Here is a 15,840-nt window from a genome sequence, read left to right on the forward strand (position 1 = left end):
GCTGTTGAAATTGGGTCACTCCAAAACTGGTGGAAGGGGATGGGGGGAGGGAGAGCGCTGGTCTTAGGCACATTGTGAACATGGATGAGCCAATGAGAGCAGAAAGGACCCCAGGTTACAATAAAGCCAGATCCAGATGCAGCCAAGTGCAAAGAAACCTGGTGCCAAGAGCACAGAGCGCCCTGGCCCCAGTGGCCTCCTGCCCGCCAGAAGCCCTGAGTAGCTTCGCACGTGTCGGACTCTGCTCCCAGCCCCAGCCGTCCGCACACATTGCAAGCTCCATCACACATCACCTACCAGCGGATGCTAGGGCTGCCGACGCGTGCCACACGGAGGAAAGGGTTCTGCTCACTGCATTACTAACTCCTGTTAGAAACGGGGGCAACTGGCTCCTAATAGAATTGTTATGTTTCTCAGGGTCCTGGGTGACTCCAGTGAGGTTTCTTTTTCATCTCCAGTGTGATGCCAGGGGTGGATTCTACCAGCTAGTTCCCTCTCCTTTCAGAAGCAGATCCCTTAAAAGCAGCTCTGTCCCTGGGAAGCCATTGTGCTTTCTTAGTATAACAGAGCCTTTCTAATTTGTTTAAAATCTACTCTTCTGCTGACTGTGGGGCAGTGAGAGGGAGTTCTTCTTTCGGGAGGAGTGTGTGTGTGTGTGTGTGTGTGTGTGTGTGTGTGTGTGTCTGTGTGTGTAGAGCAGGGGTTCTCTGATACTAATAGTTGAGGGGGAATGTAATACTATTGTTTATTTTACACCACCCTACTCCTCCCTCCTTCTCCCGCAACACACACAACAAATTGTACAAATGAACATGTGATGTTTGTGCCGGGAGAGGTTGAGGACTATCTCTGTGGACGCAGGCAGCCAACCTCTGCAACCATCTCTCTTGCCGCCGGAAGTCACTTGTTTCTTCGTGCAGTCAGTGCTGCGTTGTTGGACACAGGGGACAACTTAGGCTGGGGAGGAGTGTGGCAAGGGTCTCACTGCATTTAAAGTACCATCCGGTTGTAAAGGAGAAACACGAGCCTCACCCTGCAAGACGGAAAAGCGGAGTTTGATGAGTAAAGCAGACCTCAGTGCTTTCTGGAATGTGTATTTCATCTACTTCGTTATGCGTTTGTCACACACTCTTTTCCCTCTGAGTGTTAGGAGTAAATTAGCTTTGGGATTTTTTTTTTCATTCAAAACATCTCTCCTTACACTAGTGATATCATCCCTGGAAGACTGAGATGTAAGAAGAGGTGAATCATGTATCACCTTCACCTCTCTTCTAGAGTTACATCAGCCAGAGCCCTGGGGTGCGGTGGGGATAAAAGCCAAAAAGCTGCGGGGAGGTAGGAGGGGAGGGGCGGGCAGCAGGGGGGAGGGAAAGAGGCAGCTAGTTCTTTTGCAGTCTTATTTTCTCCTTCTTTCTTAACCCCTAAACCCCCTTCCCTATTGATCAACCACATAACAGGAAAAATCAGGCTTTAAAGAGACAATTGCCTTATATTTAATGATGGTGTTGGTTTAAATGTCATTTGTCTGAACTTTCTGATCAATCACCATGCCCCCATCAGCCACAGAAGAAAGCCACCGGCATTCTCACTGGACACATCGGTTGGATTAAGAAGGAAGACCTGCAGACCCTGCCTCACCCCCAAGTAGAAGTCAAATAATCTTCACCCTGTTTCACATTCTCATCAATTTCAAGCAACAGAGGAACTTGGCGGGGCGTAGAAACAATTTGAAATGTGGAATCTAATCATGTAAAATAGTGACTGCCCACACAGTCAACCTTCCTGTCCTCTCTCTACCTGGGGGTTTGAAAATGTCATTCAGTAATGTGTATCTACGGTATTCAAGGAAAGAGACAGGGACCCTCAACCAAATCAAAATATAATACAAGATAAATATGAGATGCACCTTGTGCTCATCCCCTTAAGAAGTGACTCCGAATATTTTTTAATTTCCCACCTACCCACCCTTTGCTTTTTAAAGATTATCTTTTGCCTGAACTACTTCTGTTAATTAGGAAGAAAATCTCTCTCCCCACCCCAGCTTGCCCCCGCCCCACTTCCTCTATGGTTCCAGTGAATTCCAGACTCCTTAGGATCTCTGGGTCTAGCTGCTCAGAACATATTTATGATGAAAACAAAGCCAAGCCTCAGGACACCAGGGAAGGCCAGGAGCGCGATCCATTTCTACAACACTGGAAAAGGGGCCCATAAGGGCAAAGGGAAAAAAATCATTTGCAGAAGGCACAGTTTTGGCAGCATCTTATTACAGCTTCCAGCTGATCGGGTGGAGTCTAACTAAAGACATCTGTTTGGAGTTTACAACAGAAACAAACACACAGAAAGCCTGAAAACCCTAAGACACACACACAGACCAAGCTCTAACAGACTTTCTCCGCCTTGACCGCCACACCACGCTCCCACTGGGTCATGCTGGCTTATAGAAGGAAAGGAAATGGACTCTTTCACCCGCACCCCCCACCCCCACCCCACCTGCATCGAGACACGACCGGAACTTCTGACTTTCCTCTCTCCTTGATTTTCCTCCCAGTAGAAACAGAGATCATCTCACTCCTCAGAGAGCCCCACAGGAACTTCCTTTAGGTCTCAAGTTCGTCTTTAAAGCTCCTTGAGCTGTTTGTGAAGGAAAAAGTGAACCACAGAAAGAGGTGGTAAAACCTCAGAAGCCCTTGAAAGTCACCCCTCCTTAAGTAACCTCACAAGTCTGGGAATGAGGCACAGAACTCACCCGGCATCTCCAAGAATTAACTCAAAGAGGCCAGAAAAAGCCCACACTCACACAACTGAAAAAGTGAAGAATACGGGCCCAGCTGAGGACCCAGAGTTGCAAACGACCAGAAAGGCCCCAGACTATGCATAAAGTGAGTCCCCCTTCGCTCATCACCTCCGCAAAGGCCAGAGCCTGTCCTCCCACACCATCCCAGCCATGCTCACACCCTCTCCCCCAGCGCCCCCACAGCCAAGCATTTTCTGACGCAGTTCTAGACGCTCACCTGTTCTGTTCAATTTTCCTCTTTATTCTCTCCCCACTGGCGTGCAAACAGAACCAGAGCAGTGCTACTCTTAAAAAATAACAAAATGTTTTATACACATTTCTGTATATACAACTGAACAGCATTTTACATGTCCCTTTTGCACAGCAAAAGATATAAACATTCAACTCTGAGAACACAGTTATGTACAAAAAAATGTCAAAAATACTTCACAACAGTGCAAAAATATTTTACACAGTATCATGGAGTGAGACCTTTTGAGCAGGAGGAAGGTGTGTGTGTTTCTAAAAGAAAACTCCTTTTTAAGATAATAGATGTCTTTAACTGTAAACAAAATGCAACTTTTTTCTCCCCCTCCCCCCCTAAACAGTTATTTGAGGAATTTGGCAGGAATTTCAGGGGTCTGATTCTGAGGTAAACAACTCAAGCTCTTGCACCAAAAAGATTGGGGGCTAGGAGGTTGGCATTAAAGCCTCAAACATTGTGAGAGCAAATTCTTCTTTCTTTTTTTAAATGACATGTCAATGACAGAGCTAGGCCGCTCCCAGCTGGGGGACGGGGAGGAAGTTAACCCCTCCTCCTCAGGCCCCAGCTGCTCCACAAACAGGAAACTGGCCGGCAGGCACCTCACGCCTGCCGGGCTTTGCTAACACCAGCGGCCCTTCCCTTCCCCCGACCCCAGAGTGCTGCCTCTTTCCCCTTCTTTGTAGGGTTCCCCCGCCCCTGCACATCTCCGCATATTTCCGCGTGCAATCGGGGCCCCGCTTCAAACAGAGCCAAATGTAGAGAGGGGAGGCGGGTGTCTGGGCCTCAAGTGTCCCATTTCCCCTTTCCTGGGGGATGAGGGCGGTAAGGAGGTGGTGGAGAGACGGGTGGGGGTCACGTTGGGGCGCTAGGGGCGCGCACTGGACTTTGGTGGGAGCTCAGCCCGAGTGGAGCTCGTCTAGGCTGGCGCAGTCGTTAGAGCCCGACGGGTCTCCAGCGCTGGCAGTGGTGGCGTCCGGGCCCCCGCCTTCGATGGAGCTCTCGCTGCCGGTACTCTCGCCCGACAGAAGGCGAGTCACCCGCAAGTCGGCCTGTAGGCTGCGCACGTCGTTGCCGAAGCTGAGCTCTCCCAGATCGTTAATAAGCTGCGACAATTCGGCCTTCATGTCGGAGGCGCTACCCAGCAGCAGAGGCGGCGGTCCAGCCTCAGGGCCATGGGAGACCCCTCCGCCCCCCAGCGCCTCCTCGCGGCCACCCTCCAGCGTGTCCAGCAAGTCCCCGCATTCGAAGTGCATGGTCACCACCAGCGCCCGCTGCTCCTCCTCGGCCTCATGCTCAGCCGTGACTCCTTCTCTGGCTCGATCCTTCTCCTCCTCCGGGCAGCCCTCGGTGTGCTCCTCTTCCTCTTCCTCCTGCAGCTCCTGCTCCTGCTCCTGCTGTTCGCCAAGCAGGTCCTCGGTGATGGAGCCGAGCTTGGGCGCGCTGCGGCTGCGCTCCACCGGCGGCTTGTAGCAGCAGGGTCCGTGCAGAAGCAGCTTGCGCAGCGGCACTAGCGGGATGGTGTGCGCGCCCACCAGCTCCTGCTGCTGGTGACGCGCGTCGTCCCGCCGCTTGAGCCGTTTAAACTCCGCTAGAGCATTGGCAGACGTCTGGTAGAGCAGCAGGGCCATAGCCTGCGCCTTCTCGGGCTTGGACACCAGCACCGCGTGGCACCTCAGCATTACCGCCTTGTGCTTGAGCTCGTGCCGGTACACCCAGGCGAAGACCTTGGGCAGCCGCGCGTCCGCCACGCAGTAGGTAACGCGGTGCAGCAGGTAGAGGTGGCCCGGGCGGCGCAGCGCGCGCTCCTCGGCGTGCACCATGCGGATACCCTGCGCACTCACAGTCAGCTTCATCTTGGTGCCCTGACGGCCCGCCTCGCTCTTGCTCCAGATCTTGCCCACCGCTAGGTCGGTGCAGCCGTCGCCGCGCGCCTGGATGGTGGTGGCATTGCCCAAGTAGAGCACAGTGTAAGTGGGGTCCTCACTAGTGATGTGCAGCTTCTTGCGCTTCGAGCGGAACATGCTGCCCACCCGGCTGAGCGCGCCTTCGGGGCACGCCCGCGCCAGCGAGCTGAGCGCGGAGTAGTGCAGGCTCACCGCGTAGCCCTTGGGCTTGGACGCCTGCCGTGGCGGCGCCTCGGCCAACAGCTCGAACTTGTGCTTCTTCCACGGCAGCATCTCCGGAGGGCGCCCCCGCGCAGCTGGGAGGCGGCGGCCGAGGGCCGGGTGCGAACCCGGCTGAGCCACCCGCCCTGGCCGGGCTCGGCCCGGGCAAGACTGAAAAATAAAACTCTGCTGGGAGTGGCCCAGTCGGAGGGAGTAGGGGCGGGGGAGTAAGGGGTGTATAGTGCTCCGGAACCCTGCCGAAAGAGGTAGGGGTAGAATTTTAAAAGAGAAGAAAATATTTAACTGCTAGAGTAGGAGGTGGGAGAAAAGGCGCACATAGATTTACCCCAGCGTGGGCAGGACGAGGGCAAACAAAATGAGAAAGACAGCGCAAGAGTGGAGCGGAAAATATCTTTAGAAAAAGAGATGAGCGCGTGCAAATAAATGAGGGAGCCCCAGCAAAAGCAGCCGGGATGGTGCGAGAATACGCAGGAACTCCTCGGCGAAGATGAAAAGGGCCCTCCTCTCACACTCACACAGTCCCCGGGGATAGGGCCACAAACGGCGGAAACTCAACCGCCGAGTGTGCCCAGGGGCCAATGCTCCCCACCTCCAAGGAGTGCTGGAGGCAGAGAGCCCCTCGGCTGAAAGAGTCCCAGAATCAGCTGCTTGCCCCAAGTGCGCTCAGTTGGTGGGTCCGGCTGGCCGCGGCGGGCCCCGCGCAGCAGTCCCGCCGTGGCTCACTGCATCTTCGCTCCGGCAGGACACCGGGGACTCGGGCTTGGCCGGTTCACGGTCCAGGCTGGCTCGGCCAGGGCAACGCGAGGCTCCGAGGGCCGGGCGCGCGCATGGTCGGCTCCGGGGACTGTCACTACCTCATTTCTTCCCTCTGGAGGGTGTCCGACTCCACTCCCGCGATCCCCTCGCTCCGCTGCCCGCCTTTGCAGCGCGCCCCCTCCGGTGTCGCGAGCGGTAGCCACCTCGCCAGCTTCACATCCTTGCTGTCCGAGAGGAAGATCTCGGGTAAATATAGGCCGGCGCGAACCATTCGCCGAGCGGGGATAGGGGAGGAGTGGAGAAGAGGATCCGTTTCAGGCTCCGACGCCCCACGGATTCTTGGTCTCTTAAAGAGATCAGATTGCAGCCACTGGTCTAGGGAAAGAGGAGACCGATTCAATCTGGCAAATACATCCCAAATTTACCAGCATCTCTTTTATCTACAGAAATCGCCAAGACCTGGGGTTACCCCGCGGGAAAAGCCACTTGAATTCTGATACTCCACCCCCAGGCTGAATTGCAACCTCACTGAATAAATGTATGTCTCTATCGAAACTTCTGGGGGAGGTGGTGGAAGGTGGGATTTAAACTATAATTTAATATGCAAAAAGGTTGGAGAAATAGTGATTCTTTCCGTGTGTGATAGCTTTCTGAGAATAACTGGGTGCTGTTTTTTTTTTCTTTTTCAGAATTTTATTCTATTAAAGAAAATAAAGAAGAGCAAACACACCCCGAGACTTATCTTTCACTACCTTGGAGCCATTTCTCCACAGGTAAAGAGCAGGAAGTGAAAAGAGAAATGAGTGGTAATAAGACGATTGGAGGGAACACTGTAGTATATAGTTGATTTTAAAAAGGTGCTTCCAGCTCCGAACCCCCAGTAGTGTCCCCTTCTTGGGTCAGGTCTCAAGGTAGAGCAGTTTTCTGAGATGTATACAATTTCTAAGTAATGCTTGTGTGTGGTTAGAACTCAGTTTACTTCGCAAGCCAGTCATTCAATTTTATTACAGCATTGTCACATTATGGATAAGAATTCCTAGTAAAAATTCAAATGACATTTTTTTATTTGTGTCAAATAATGCCTAGCCACCCACTACCAGGAATGATTAGCACTAATCATTCTCTTCTCTTGTGTCAGCTGGACAATGTTGCTTTAATCATCTGACCAGCTTGACCTTTGGCTTGTTAACTCATTTCTGGGCTCTTGGAATAACTGGCTTGCCTCTGTGGTCTGCTCAGTCAAAGCAAAAACACTTCAAGCTGGAATGTGTGATATGTCCAGATGAGACCCTACATCAAAGTCTCAGAGTCATGGGTGCTGAGTTTCAATTTAACTAACTTTCCTGAGTACCTTTGGGTACCAGGCCCTGAGCTGGGAGCAGACCCAATTCCTGTCTCCCAGAAGCTCCCATTCCAGTGAAGGATGTAAACTCCACCCAATGCTGGGCTTCCACTGGAATGTAGATTCTATGAGAGCATCCTATATCCCCCAGGGCCTGATACAAATGGGCACTACTTAATTGTTGAATGAATGTATGAAATATGGATGTGAACAAGAAGACAGAGTGGCTAAATGCCCTGAGAAAGACCTAAAGTACTATGAGAAGCTGGAATAAAGGTTCTTTGTGACTAAGAAAATCAGAGCAGTTTCCACAGAAGTGGTGATGTTTGTAGAACGAAGAGGGTTTTGCCAAGCAGGGAAGAATTAAGGGGCTTTCCAGATATAGAGAAGAGAAAGATTATAAAATATAAAAATGGATGCAAATGTGCAGTTGAAGACGGCATTTAATGATTGTAACAATGAAATAAGAAAATTTCCTGATCAAACAAGGAAGTTTCCTGATCAACCTTTCCCCTCTCCTAGTCTCTGAAGGAAAGAATGTCCTTTTGATGGTTGGCTGGCCCCAGAGTGCCATTAGACCAGAGCTATAATGCCTTACTCCTCAGCTGCTGATGGGTTAGTGGAGACACTGTATTGGAATGAGCTGACTAGGACTATAATAGGCCATTTAGACTGAGGTTAATTCTTCTTCTGCTCACATTTCTGGAATATCTTGCAATGGCAATGCAGTAGATGGCATATGCTCCAAACAAACAAACAAAATCTAATAAAAATCACATCAAATTAACCTGTGCTGTGACTTTTAGCTGGTCCATAATCTCAAAGTCTAAACTCTACAAAATTTGACGTCATGTTCAAGCAGTTAATATTTCCAAATTACTTGGAGGTCCAAGGGTCAGAAGGGTTTGGGGAGGAAGAAAGAGGAGGGACCAGGGATGGGAGCTAGGGCTGGTCTCAGCCTCTGCAAGAGGCACGTGCTTGGGCTTCATGCAGTGACAGGTGACAGGGAAACTAGTGGACCACAGCAGCAGGGAAGACTCCACTGGTGGGCCAGGCTTATCAGAGGAGCGAGAGTGTCAGCCCCAGATGCACAGGCCCACAGAGCTGTTCCTGTGGATGGGTTTCTGCCATACCTGGACTACCTTCTTAATAAGACTTCTTTCAACCTGAGGAAGACAGAAGAGTTTAAGCAAATGTGAACACTCCAGTGTGGGAGTTACACTCTGTCCTTGTACTCAAAGACATGAGAATGGTGGCGGGAGGGGGGTGCGTACCAGGCTGTCTCCTGGAGTCCTGGGTCTGGGCCAGCCTCTGGGGCCCACCACACCTTGTGGAGAAGCTGGTCACCCCCTTGGAAAGCACACGTTGCAGCTGAGGCTGCATTCTGTCAACTGGGAAAGCCGGCAGCACCACTGATGAGTCCAGACCACAGATCTGAGATCACAGCAGTTCCAGAATAGACCTCAGTAAAGTTGGCTGGAAAGGGCTTAGAAACTGCATGGGACCGCAGACTGACTGCAGTTGTTTTTTATGACACTGCCCCATCTACTGGTGTCAGGAAGGAATGACACTTGGTGAGATGGTTTCTCGTACAACCAGATAAGCCAGCAGTTACATACACAGTCAGGTCACAGCTGGAAAGAAACCCAGCGTCTAATGTAACATCTGAGAGTCAGCCTTTTAGCTCACAGGCAGCTTTCTTACTGGCTGTCTCCTAACTTATTTCTTGCATAATACCCCTCCCCCTTGGCTCCCCTTCCCCCAACATCCTATTGAATGAACACTGGCTTCAGAGATGACAGATGATGTATCCAGGACCTTTAAAGTCATTCACCAAATATTTGTTGAGCGTCTACTGTGGATGTGATACAGTTGCTGGGGATCCTGTACCAAAGAAGACAGACAGGTCTTTGCCCTCATGGGATTTCTATCCTATGGGGAGGCAGATAATAAGCAAACAAATAACTAATAAAAATCAGACAGTGATAAATCTCTAAAGAAAAGAAAGCAGTGTTGGGAGTGGAAAGTAGCCAATTTAGACAGCATAGTGAGGGAAGGCATCTCCGGGCAGAAACCTGGATGAGATGAAGTCAGCCGGGCAAAGATATGACAGGAGAGCTTTCCAGCCTGTGCCAGCCAACAGGCTAGTCACTGGCCACATGTGTCTAATGAGCACTTGAAATGGACTTGGTCCAAATTGAGATGTGATGCAAGCATGAAATCCATTCCGGATTTTAAAGACTTAGTAAGATTTTAAAAATGTAAAATATCTCAATAATTTTATGGTAAATTGAAAGATAATATTTTGGCTGTATTAAGTTAATAGAATATATTATTAAAATTAATTGTGCCTGTTTCCTTGTCTTTAATGTGGCTACTAAAACATTTCAGACTATACATATGGACAGCTTTGCACTAGGCAAAAGGCACAGCCAATGTGAAGGTCCCAAGGTGGGAATGCCTTCAGCAGATTTGAGGACTCCTTCTAGCCCTCTTCTTTCCTGACTCCTATCACATCAGTTATTTAACCTCCTCAAGACCTCCAGGATCTGCATCAGTATTCCTTACAGAGTAAGGAATCCCACCCCTAAATCAGAATTTCTGGAGTTGGGGGCTGGGAGTCTACATGCCTAAACTCCTCCATGATTGACCAGATAGTAAAGGTAGAGGAGCCCTGCCCTAGCCCGCTTCATTTTTCACACTATCAACTTCTCCCTAGCCTCTTACCCTTGCCCTCCTCCCCATCCAAGACCTTATGGGTGAGCATCAGGTCCACAATTCCTGTGCACCACATCCCCCTCATCCCTGGACCACTACCACAGTCTCTGTGCTCTGCTCCTGGAGCTGGACCACTGAGTATAAGCCTTGACACACTCTGACCCCTCCTATGAGCAGCAGAATTATGACCCCCCAAAATACATTTATATCCTAATCCCAAGAACCTGTGAATATGTTATAGTACCTGGCAAAGGGGAAGGGAGGTTGTAGATGGAATTAAGTTTGCTAAACAGCTGACCTTGAGAAGGGAGAATCTCCTGAATTATCCAGACGGGCTTGATGTAATCACCAGGGTCCTTAAAAGTGAACATGAAGACCTCAAAAACATCACGCTTAAGTGAAAGAGGTAAGACACAAAAGGTCACATACTGTATGAGTCCATGTATATGAACCACCTGGAACGGGTGAATCTATAATGAAGAACACAGGTTGCTGGTTTCCAGGCGCTGGAGGGTTGGAGGAAGAGGGAGCAAGTCCTTAATGGGTATGGGCTTTCCTTCTGGGGTGATGAAAAGGTTTTGGAACTAGATGGAGATGGTGGTTGCACAATATTGTAAACATACTAAATACCACTCAGTTGCTCCCTTTAACAAGGTTACTTTTATGTTATACAAATCTCACGTCAAATTTTTTGTTAATGAAAAGAGGCAGAAGAGAGAGTCAGAGTGGTATAATGTGAGACGGACTCCACTCTCCCTTGCTGACTTTGAAGATGGAGGAAGGGGCCACGGGCCAAAGGATACCGGCAGCCTCCAGAAGCTGGGAAAGGCACAGACAAATTCTCCCCTGGAATTTCTAAACAAATAGGCCCTACCAACACCTTGATTTTTGCTCAGTCGGTCCTGTGGTGGACTTCTAACCTCTAAATTGTAAATTTATGTTGCTTTAAGTCAAGTTTGTGATAATTTGTTACAGCAGGAATACACCTTCCATCCAGCTGTCTGTTCCTCTGCCACTCCCCTCGATGAGCACCCTGAATCCTCACCACTTCCCAAAGCCACCCACTCCCCATCAGAGCCAAGCAGAGGACCTGGTGTTCCCTAAAAAACAAAACAAAACAACAACAAGAAAAAAACTGAGATAGTTAGAAAAACATTAACTGGATGACAACCCCAGTGAACCCAGTCACTTAGCCACATCAACACCCATTCCCACCTCTTTCCTCTGGGCTCAAAAGTGTCTCTCTGCCTGCCCCCCTCAAATCCATTCTCCACACTGTTACCAAACCACAGAGCTGACCTTGTACTTCTTCCCATTGTAACCACATCGTGGCTTCCCATCAACCACAGGTTACAGCCCCAGCTTTGAGTACAACACATGAGATTGTCCGAGTCTGACCGCTGTCCACCTCTGCAGCCTCACTAGTCACCTCTCCTGGCCTCATCATTTATTCTCCAGCGATAGCCTGTGCTTTTCTGTGCTCGTGAGACTATTTCTTGTCTTCTTGTGGTTGTTTGTGTGGTTCCATCTAACTGGAATGGCTTCCTCCTGCCATGTCCCTTGGCTGACCCTGACTCATTTTTAAAGAGCCAGCTCGGGTACCATCCTCTCCAGGAACATGTTCCAAGATCTCTTACTCTTCTCCATTGCCCCTTGTGTGCATCTCCACCTCAGCGCTGTCTTTAACTCTCTGCCTCCCTCACTAGACTCTGAGCAGTGGTTTTATTTAATTCATCTTTCCGTCCTCAGCTCCTAGCACAAGGCTGGCCACTCCATCAGTATACAATAAATGTTTGTGGGATGGTTGTTAACTGTATGTCTGTTTTCATATATGCACAGACCGGCAGACCTGGAAGGGTCCTTCAGGATAATCTAGTCAACCCCTCAGTTTTACAGACAGGAAGTTGAAACCCTCAGAGTACACTCATTTTCCATACAGTTACTTAGGGGCCAAGCCAAGATTAGATTCCATGGGGCCTGACTCTCAATTCAGGCACTTTCCTTCAGCTAAACATAAAGACGAAGGCTTTGCAACACATGAATGTGTGGAACACACATTTTATGTTCTCTCCCTTCGATGAAGGGCTGTGTTTAGGGGCTCAGGGGTTCATTGGGTGGACTGGGCAGAAGCTGCCCTCATCAATCAAACATATGTCTCCTGGTGAGCTGCCACTCACTGGGCCCCTTGATGAAAAGTCCCCTTGTATTGGCTTTCATGCCACCAAAGAGGTTAAAGGCAAGTGTGACTGTCATGGGATCTACACGATGGGATTTTGGTCCCCCTAGTGGTGGAGAGCTCACCCAGGTCCACAAGAGTCTGGTGGCCCACTAGGCTCCTCTGCTCTGCCCAGGAAACCTCGACCTCCCTGGGGTTTTCACTCCCAAAACAAGGAGAGCTGTGACAGTTCTTATTTCTCAGGAAATAGTATAAAGAAGCACAAGTAAAGTCAAAAGTGTGTGGTAATTACTTAGAGATTTTCAAATGGAGGGTAGAGAGGATATGATGCAATGTGCGTTTCAGTTTGTCTCTTGGTTTTGAACTTCTCTGTGGGCACCTGGGCCTGACAAATCTTTAGCTAGGCTGTGCAAAGAGCTGGCAAAGTTATCTGCTGTTCAATCACACACTTTAACTGCGCTGGCCTCTCCCCACTGAGTGCTGGGTGGATGCACATGGTCTCACCCTTCAGGAGGTATAATCCAGTATTCATTGCTTCAGAGGAAGTGCTTCTGGTCTGCTGGAGGGGGTAAAACATAGGGCTAAATGGGTTTGATCTGAGATAGGGGAGGCTGAGCTTAACAAAGTGTTCTGGGGCCGCAGAGGGAAAAAGACGTTCTAGCTGAACAGGGCAAGACCAGGGACCTCTTCCTGGAGGGGGTGGGCTTCAGGCTTTACTGATTGAACCTGGTGGGGGTGTATAGCTCAGTGGCAGAGCCCATGCTCAGCATGCATGAGGTCCTGGGTTCAATCCCCAGTACCTCTATTAAGAGAAAAATGTTTTTTAAAAAGACACTAAAAATATAATTTTTTTAAAAGAGCCTAAAATCAAGACTCTTTAGTTTCTCCCTATTTATTCTAGTTCAGCTTGCCTTGTGTCTACTCAGAACAATCTTCTCTCCTGTCCCCATGGCAGTCTTTCACATAAATAGAAACGGCCCTCCACGCCTTCTCCTGAGACTAGTCACACTTCCTTCACCTTTTCCTCATTCCCTCACCATCCAAGTTGAAATGCTAACATCATTAATGCATTTATTAGAGTGATTTAAGGGGAGGGGCCACAGTTAAGAGACAAAAAGTAAAGTCCCAATGGTCAGAAGGCCCTCCCAGTGGGTTAGAGTCTAACTGGCTGTGTTGTTCACGGGTCCAGCACTGCCTTGAGCTATTCAGCCTTGAACAAATCCCTGTTGCAGGATGATCGATCACTCACTCAGGGGGCAGGGAGTCTGTCCAATGCTGAATCCCCAGAGCCAAGCGATGAATGAATGAATGAGAAAAACCTGGCACTTTCCATCGGCAGATTTCAGAGCTGGTGATTGTTAATTCTCCTTGAAGCCTTCTTTTCTTCCCTGAACTTTATTAGGTCTCAATTTCTGCAACTGAATGTTCAGAAAAGTAACAGTGCCCTTTCTCACTTGACTGTTGTGAGGAAAAAAAAATAATTTCAAAGTCATCTGTGAATCAAAGACCCCAGATATCCCACAAATAACTACAAAATTTGGGGGGGAATGCATAGGTTCAAACACAGCATATGTAGGATCCTGTAGCCTCTACCCCAAAACAAGATGTCCTTGACACGTTTCGTTGCCCACGCAATAACTTACACAAGCAAGTAAGCAAGCAATGTTTGATTGAAGTGACTCAAATTAATCATTTATGATCACCACAGAGAAAGGGCTGCTGAACTGCTGAAACTCGCGTACATGTGCACATCCACCCGCTTCAACAGGGATAAACTGAGAATCGCAGATAATCAAAGGGAGTTTCCCCACTGATTCAGTGACACTGCGGAGACTGCCAGACTTCCATTTTCACAACTCTCAGCCTTGTGCAAACTGCTTTAATGTGGAAGAAGGTGGTGTAGAAAATGGGAGAGAGGGAGGGGCAGGGCTGCAAGCTTACCTTGGAACAATTTTTCTGCCACCCGACACATTGTTGGCCAAGGAGTGAAAAGAAAACCAAAACAGAAACCCACCCACTCACTGTTCTCCCTCCCCAGAGAGACGTGGGGCCCATAGGCATAGCAGTGTGGAGTTGGAGAGCAGAAAACTACTGAAGATTCTTTCCTGGGTGTGGGTTTTTGGGGCTTGAAAAACCATTTGTTGAATCACAGTAAATCAAGTATCATGCAACATCATGAATGAGGAACACTCCGTGTTGCTATTTGGAAGCTGAATATGAGGCTTCCAATCCCCAAATCAGTGCAACCTCCTCCAGCGGTCAGCTATTCAGAGAATCTTGGCTTCAACAGAAGGTCTCAGCTATGTGGGGAATCAGGAGGACCTGACCAGTCTGACAGATACAAGCCTGATGGATAAGCACTTCCACTGTCATGACCAAGAGATGTGGGGAGTTTGGCTGGGTTGTGTTGTTCCCTGAAGTGTGTAGGTGGAACGGCTTCTGCAGTTAGAGGGCGAGGACTGGGCTGACTCATCTTTGCAACCCCCTCACTCGGGGCAAGCAGCCAGCACCTAGCCCCACCCTTCACCACCACCCTCATCACTTGCCCCTCATCTCACTTTGTCCCTCTGAATCTGGATCCCATGATCTTGTCTCATGGGCATCCTCAATCCCCCTTCCTCCTCCTTGCCTTTCTCACTGAGCTAGCCTCATAATCCCTCAAAATGGGCCAAGTGTACATCTGGATTCTCACCTGCATTGTCCAGTTGTTGGGGAAAAAATTGTTCAGTTGTGAAAATGGGTACCCCACAAAGTACTAGGCAATGATCTTGCAGAATTATCTCACTTGCTACCTCTGCAGGACAGGAACTAGTATTATCCACATTAACCAGATAAGAAAACTGAGGCTATCCACATTAACCAGATAAGAAAACTGAGGCTCTGTTAGTTCTTTTTTAATACTAGATTTGAGGAGCATCTTGCGGGAAATAGAATTATTTATGCTTTACTTATTTGTCAGCAAAGAATGTTGCTCCCATTAAAGTTTAATCTTACTTCGTCAGTGTCTTTTTGATGCCCCACCCATCCTGATCAAATTATCACTTTTGATTTGGTCAAGATTTTTTGGAGCCCACAAGAAGAATGACAATAGAAATCCAAAGTGTCTTCCCTAAATCTCTGAAAGTGACAAAATACCTGGAAAAAGAAATGATGGTGAAGTCCTAAGTTTCTGACTGAGCTCTAGGAATGAGATGCCAGGTTTCTTTATATCACTAAAATATAAAATTCATTTAATCTTACTTTATGAGTTAGTTTTATCTTTAACCACTCAGCTCCAAGAAAATGCCAGGAACTGCTGGCTCATTCTCTTTCATGGGTTTTCTCCATTTCTTACATCTAGAGATTATGTTCAGGTTTGGTTTTTTTTTTTAAGATACACTGTTTCTAAGTTGAGAAATGGGGAAAACCATGTTCTGATATATTCCTTGGCTAATCTGTGAGCACTGCCTTCCCAAAGCCTTGCCAACTACTACATGGCTTGTCAGCAATCCTTTGGGTGTTTCCAAAAATTCACTCCAATTCAGTAAGAGTCAGCAGTAGGGTGTAGCACACAGCGTGGCTCTGCAGGGAAACCAGAGCTGGGTGAGTGATAAAGGTCCCAACTCTACCTGACCCAAACTTGCTGTAACTGACTTTTAGCCAGTCCACTCCAATGCCTTCATCTTCACCAGAATAGAGTGGACT

At 48.8% G+C, this 15,840-nt stretch overlaps 1 protein-coding gene across 1 annotated transcript; it reads right to left on the reverse strand.

Annotated features, from left to right (window-relative positions):
* Window positions 1-3,014: 3,014 nt before the first annotated feature.
* Window positions 3,015-6,155, reverse strand: FAM43A (family with sequence similarity 43 member A). The gene has a single exon (XM_010959286.3). It carries the CDS (start codon window positions 5,213-5,215, stop codon window positions 3,935-3,937), a length of 1,281 nt encoding a protein of 426 aa, XP_010957588.1. The 5' UTR covers window positions 5,216-6,155; the 3' UTR covers window positions 3,015-3,934.
* Between the last annotated feature and the right edge of the window lie 9,685 nt (window positions 6,156-15,840).

This window comes from Camelus bactrianus, chromosome 1, assembly GCF_048773025.1.
Source record: "Camelus bactrianus isolate YW-2024 breed Bactrian camel chromosome 1, ASM4877302v1, whole genome shotgun sequence".
NCBI lineage: Eukaryota > Metazoa > Chordata > Mammalia > Artiodactyla > Camelidae > Camelus > Camelus bactrianus.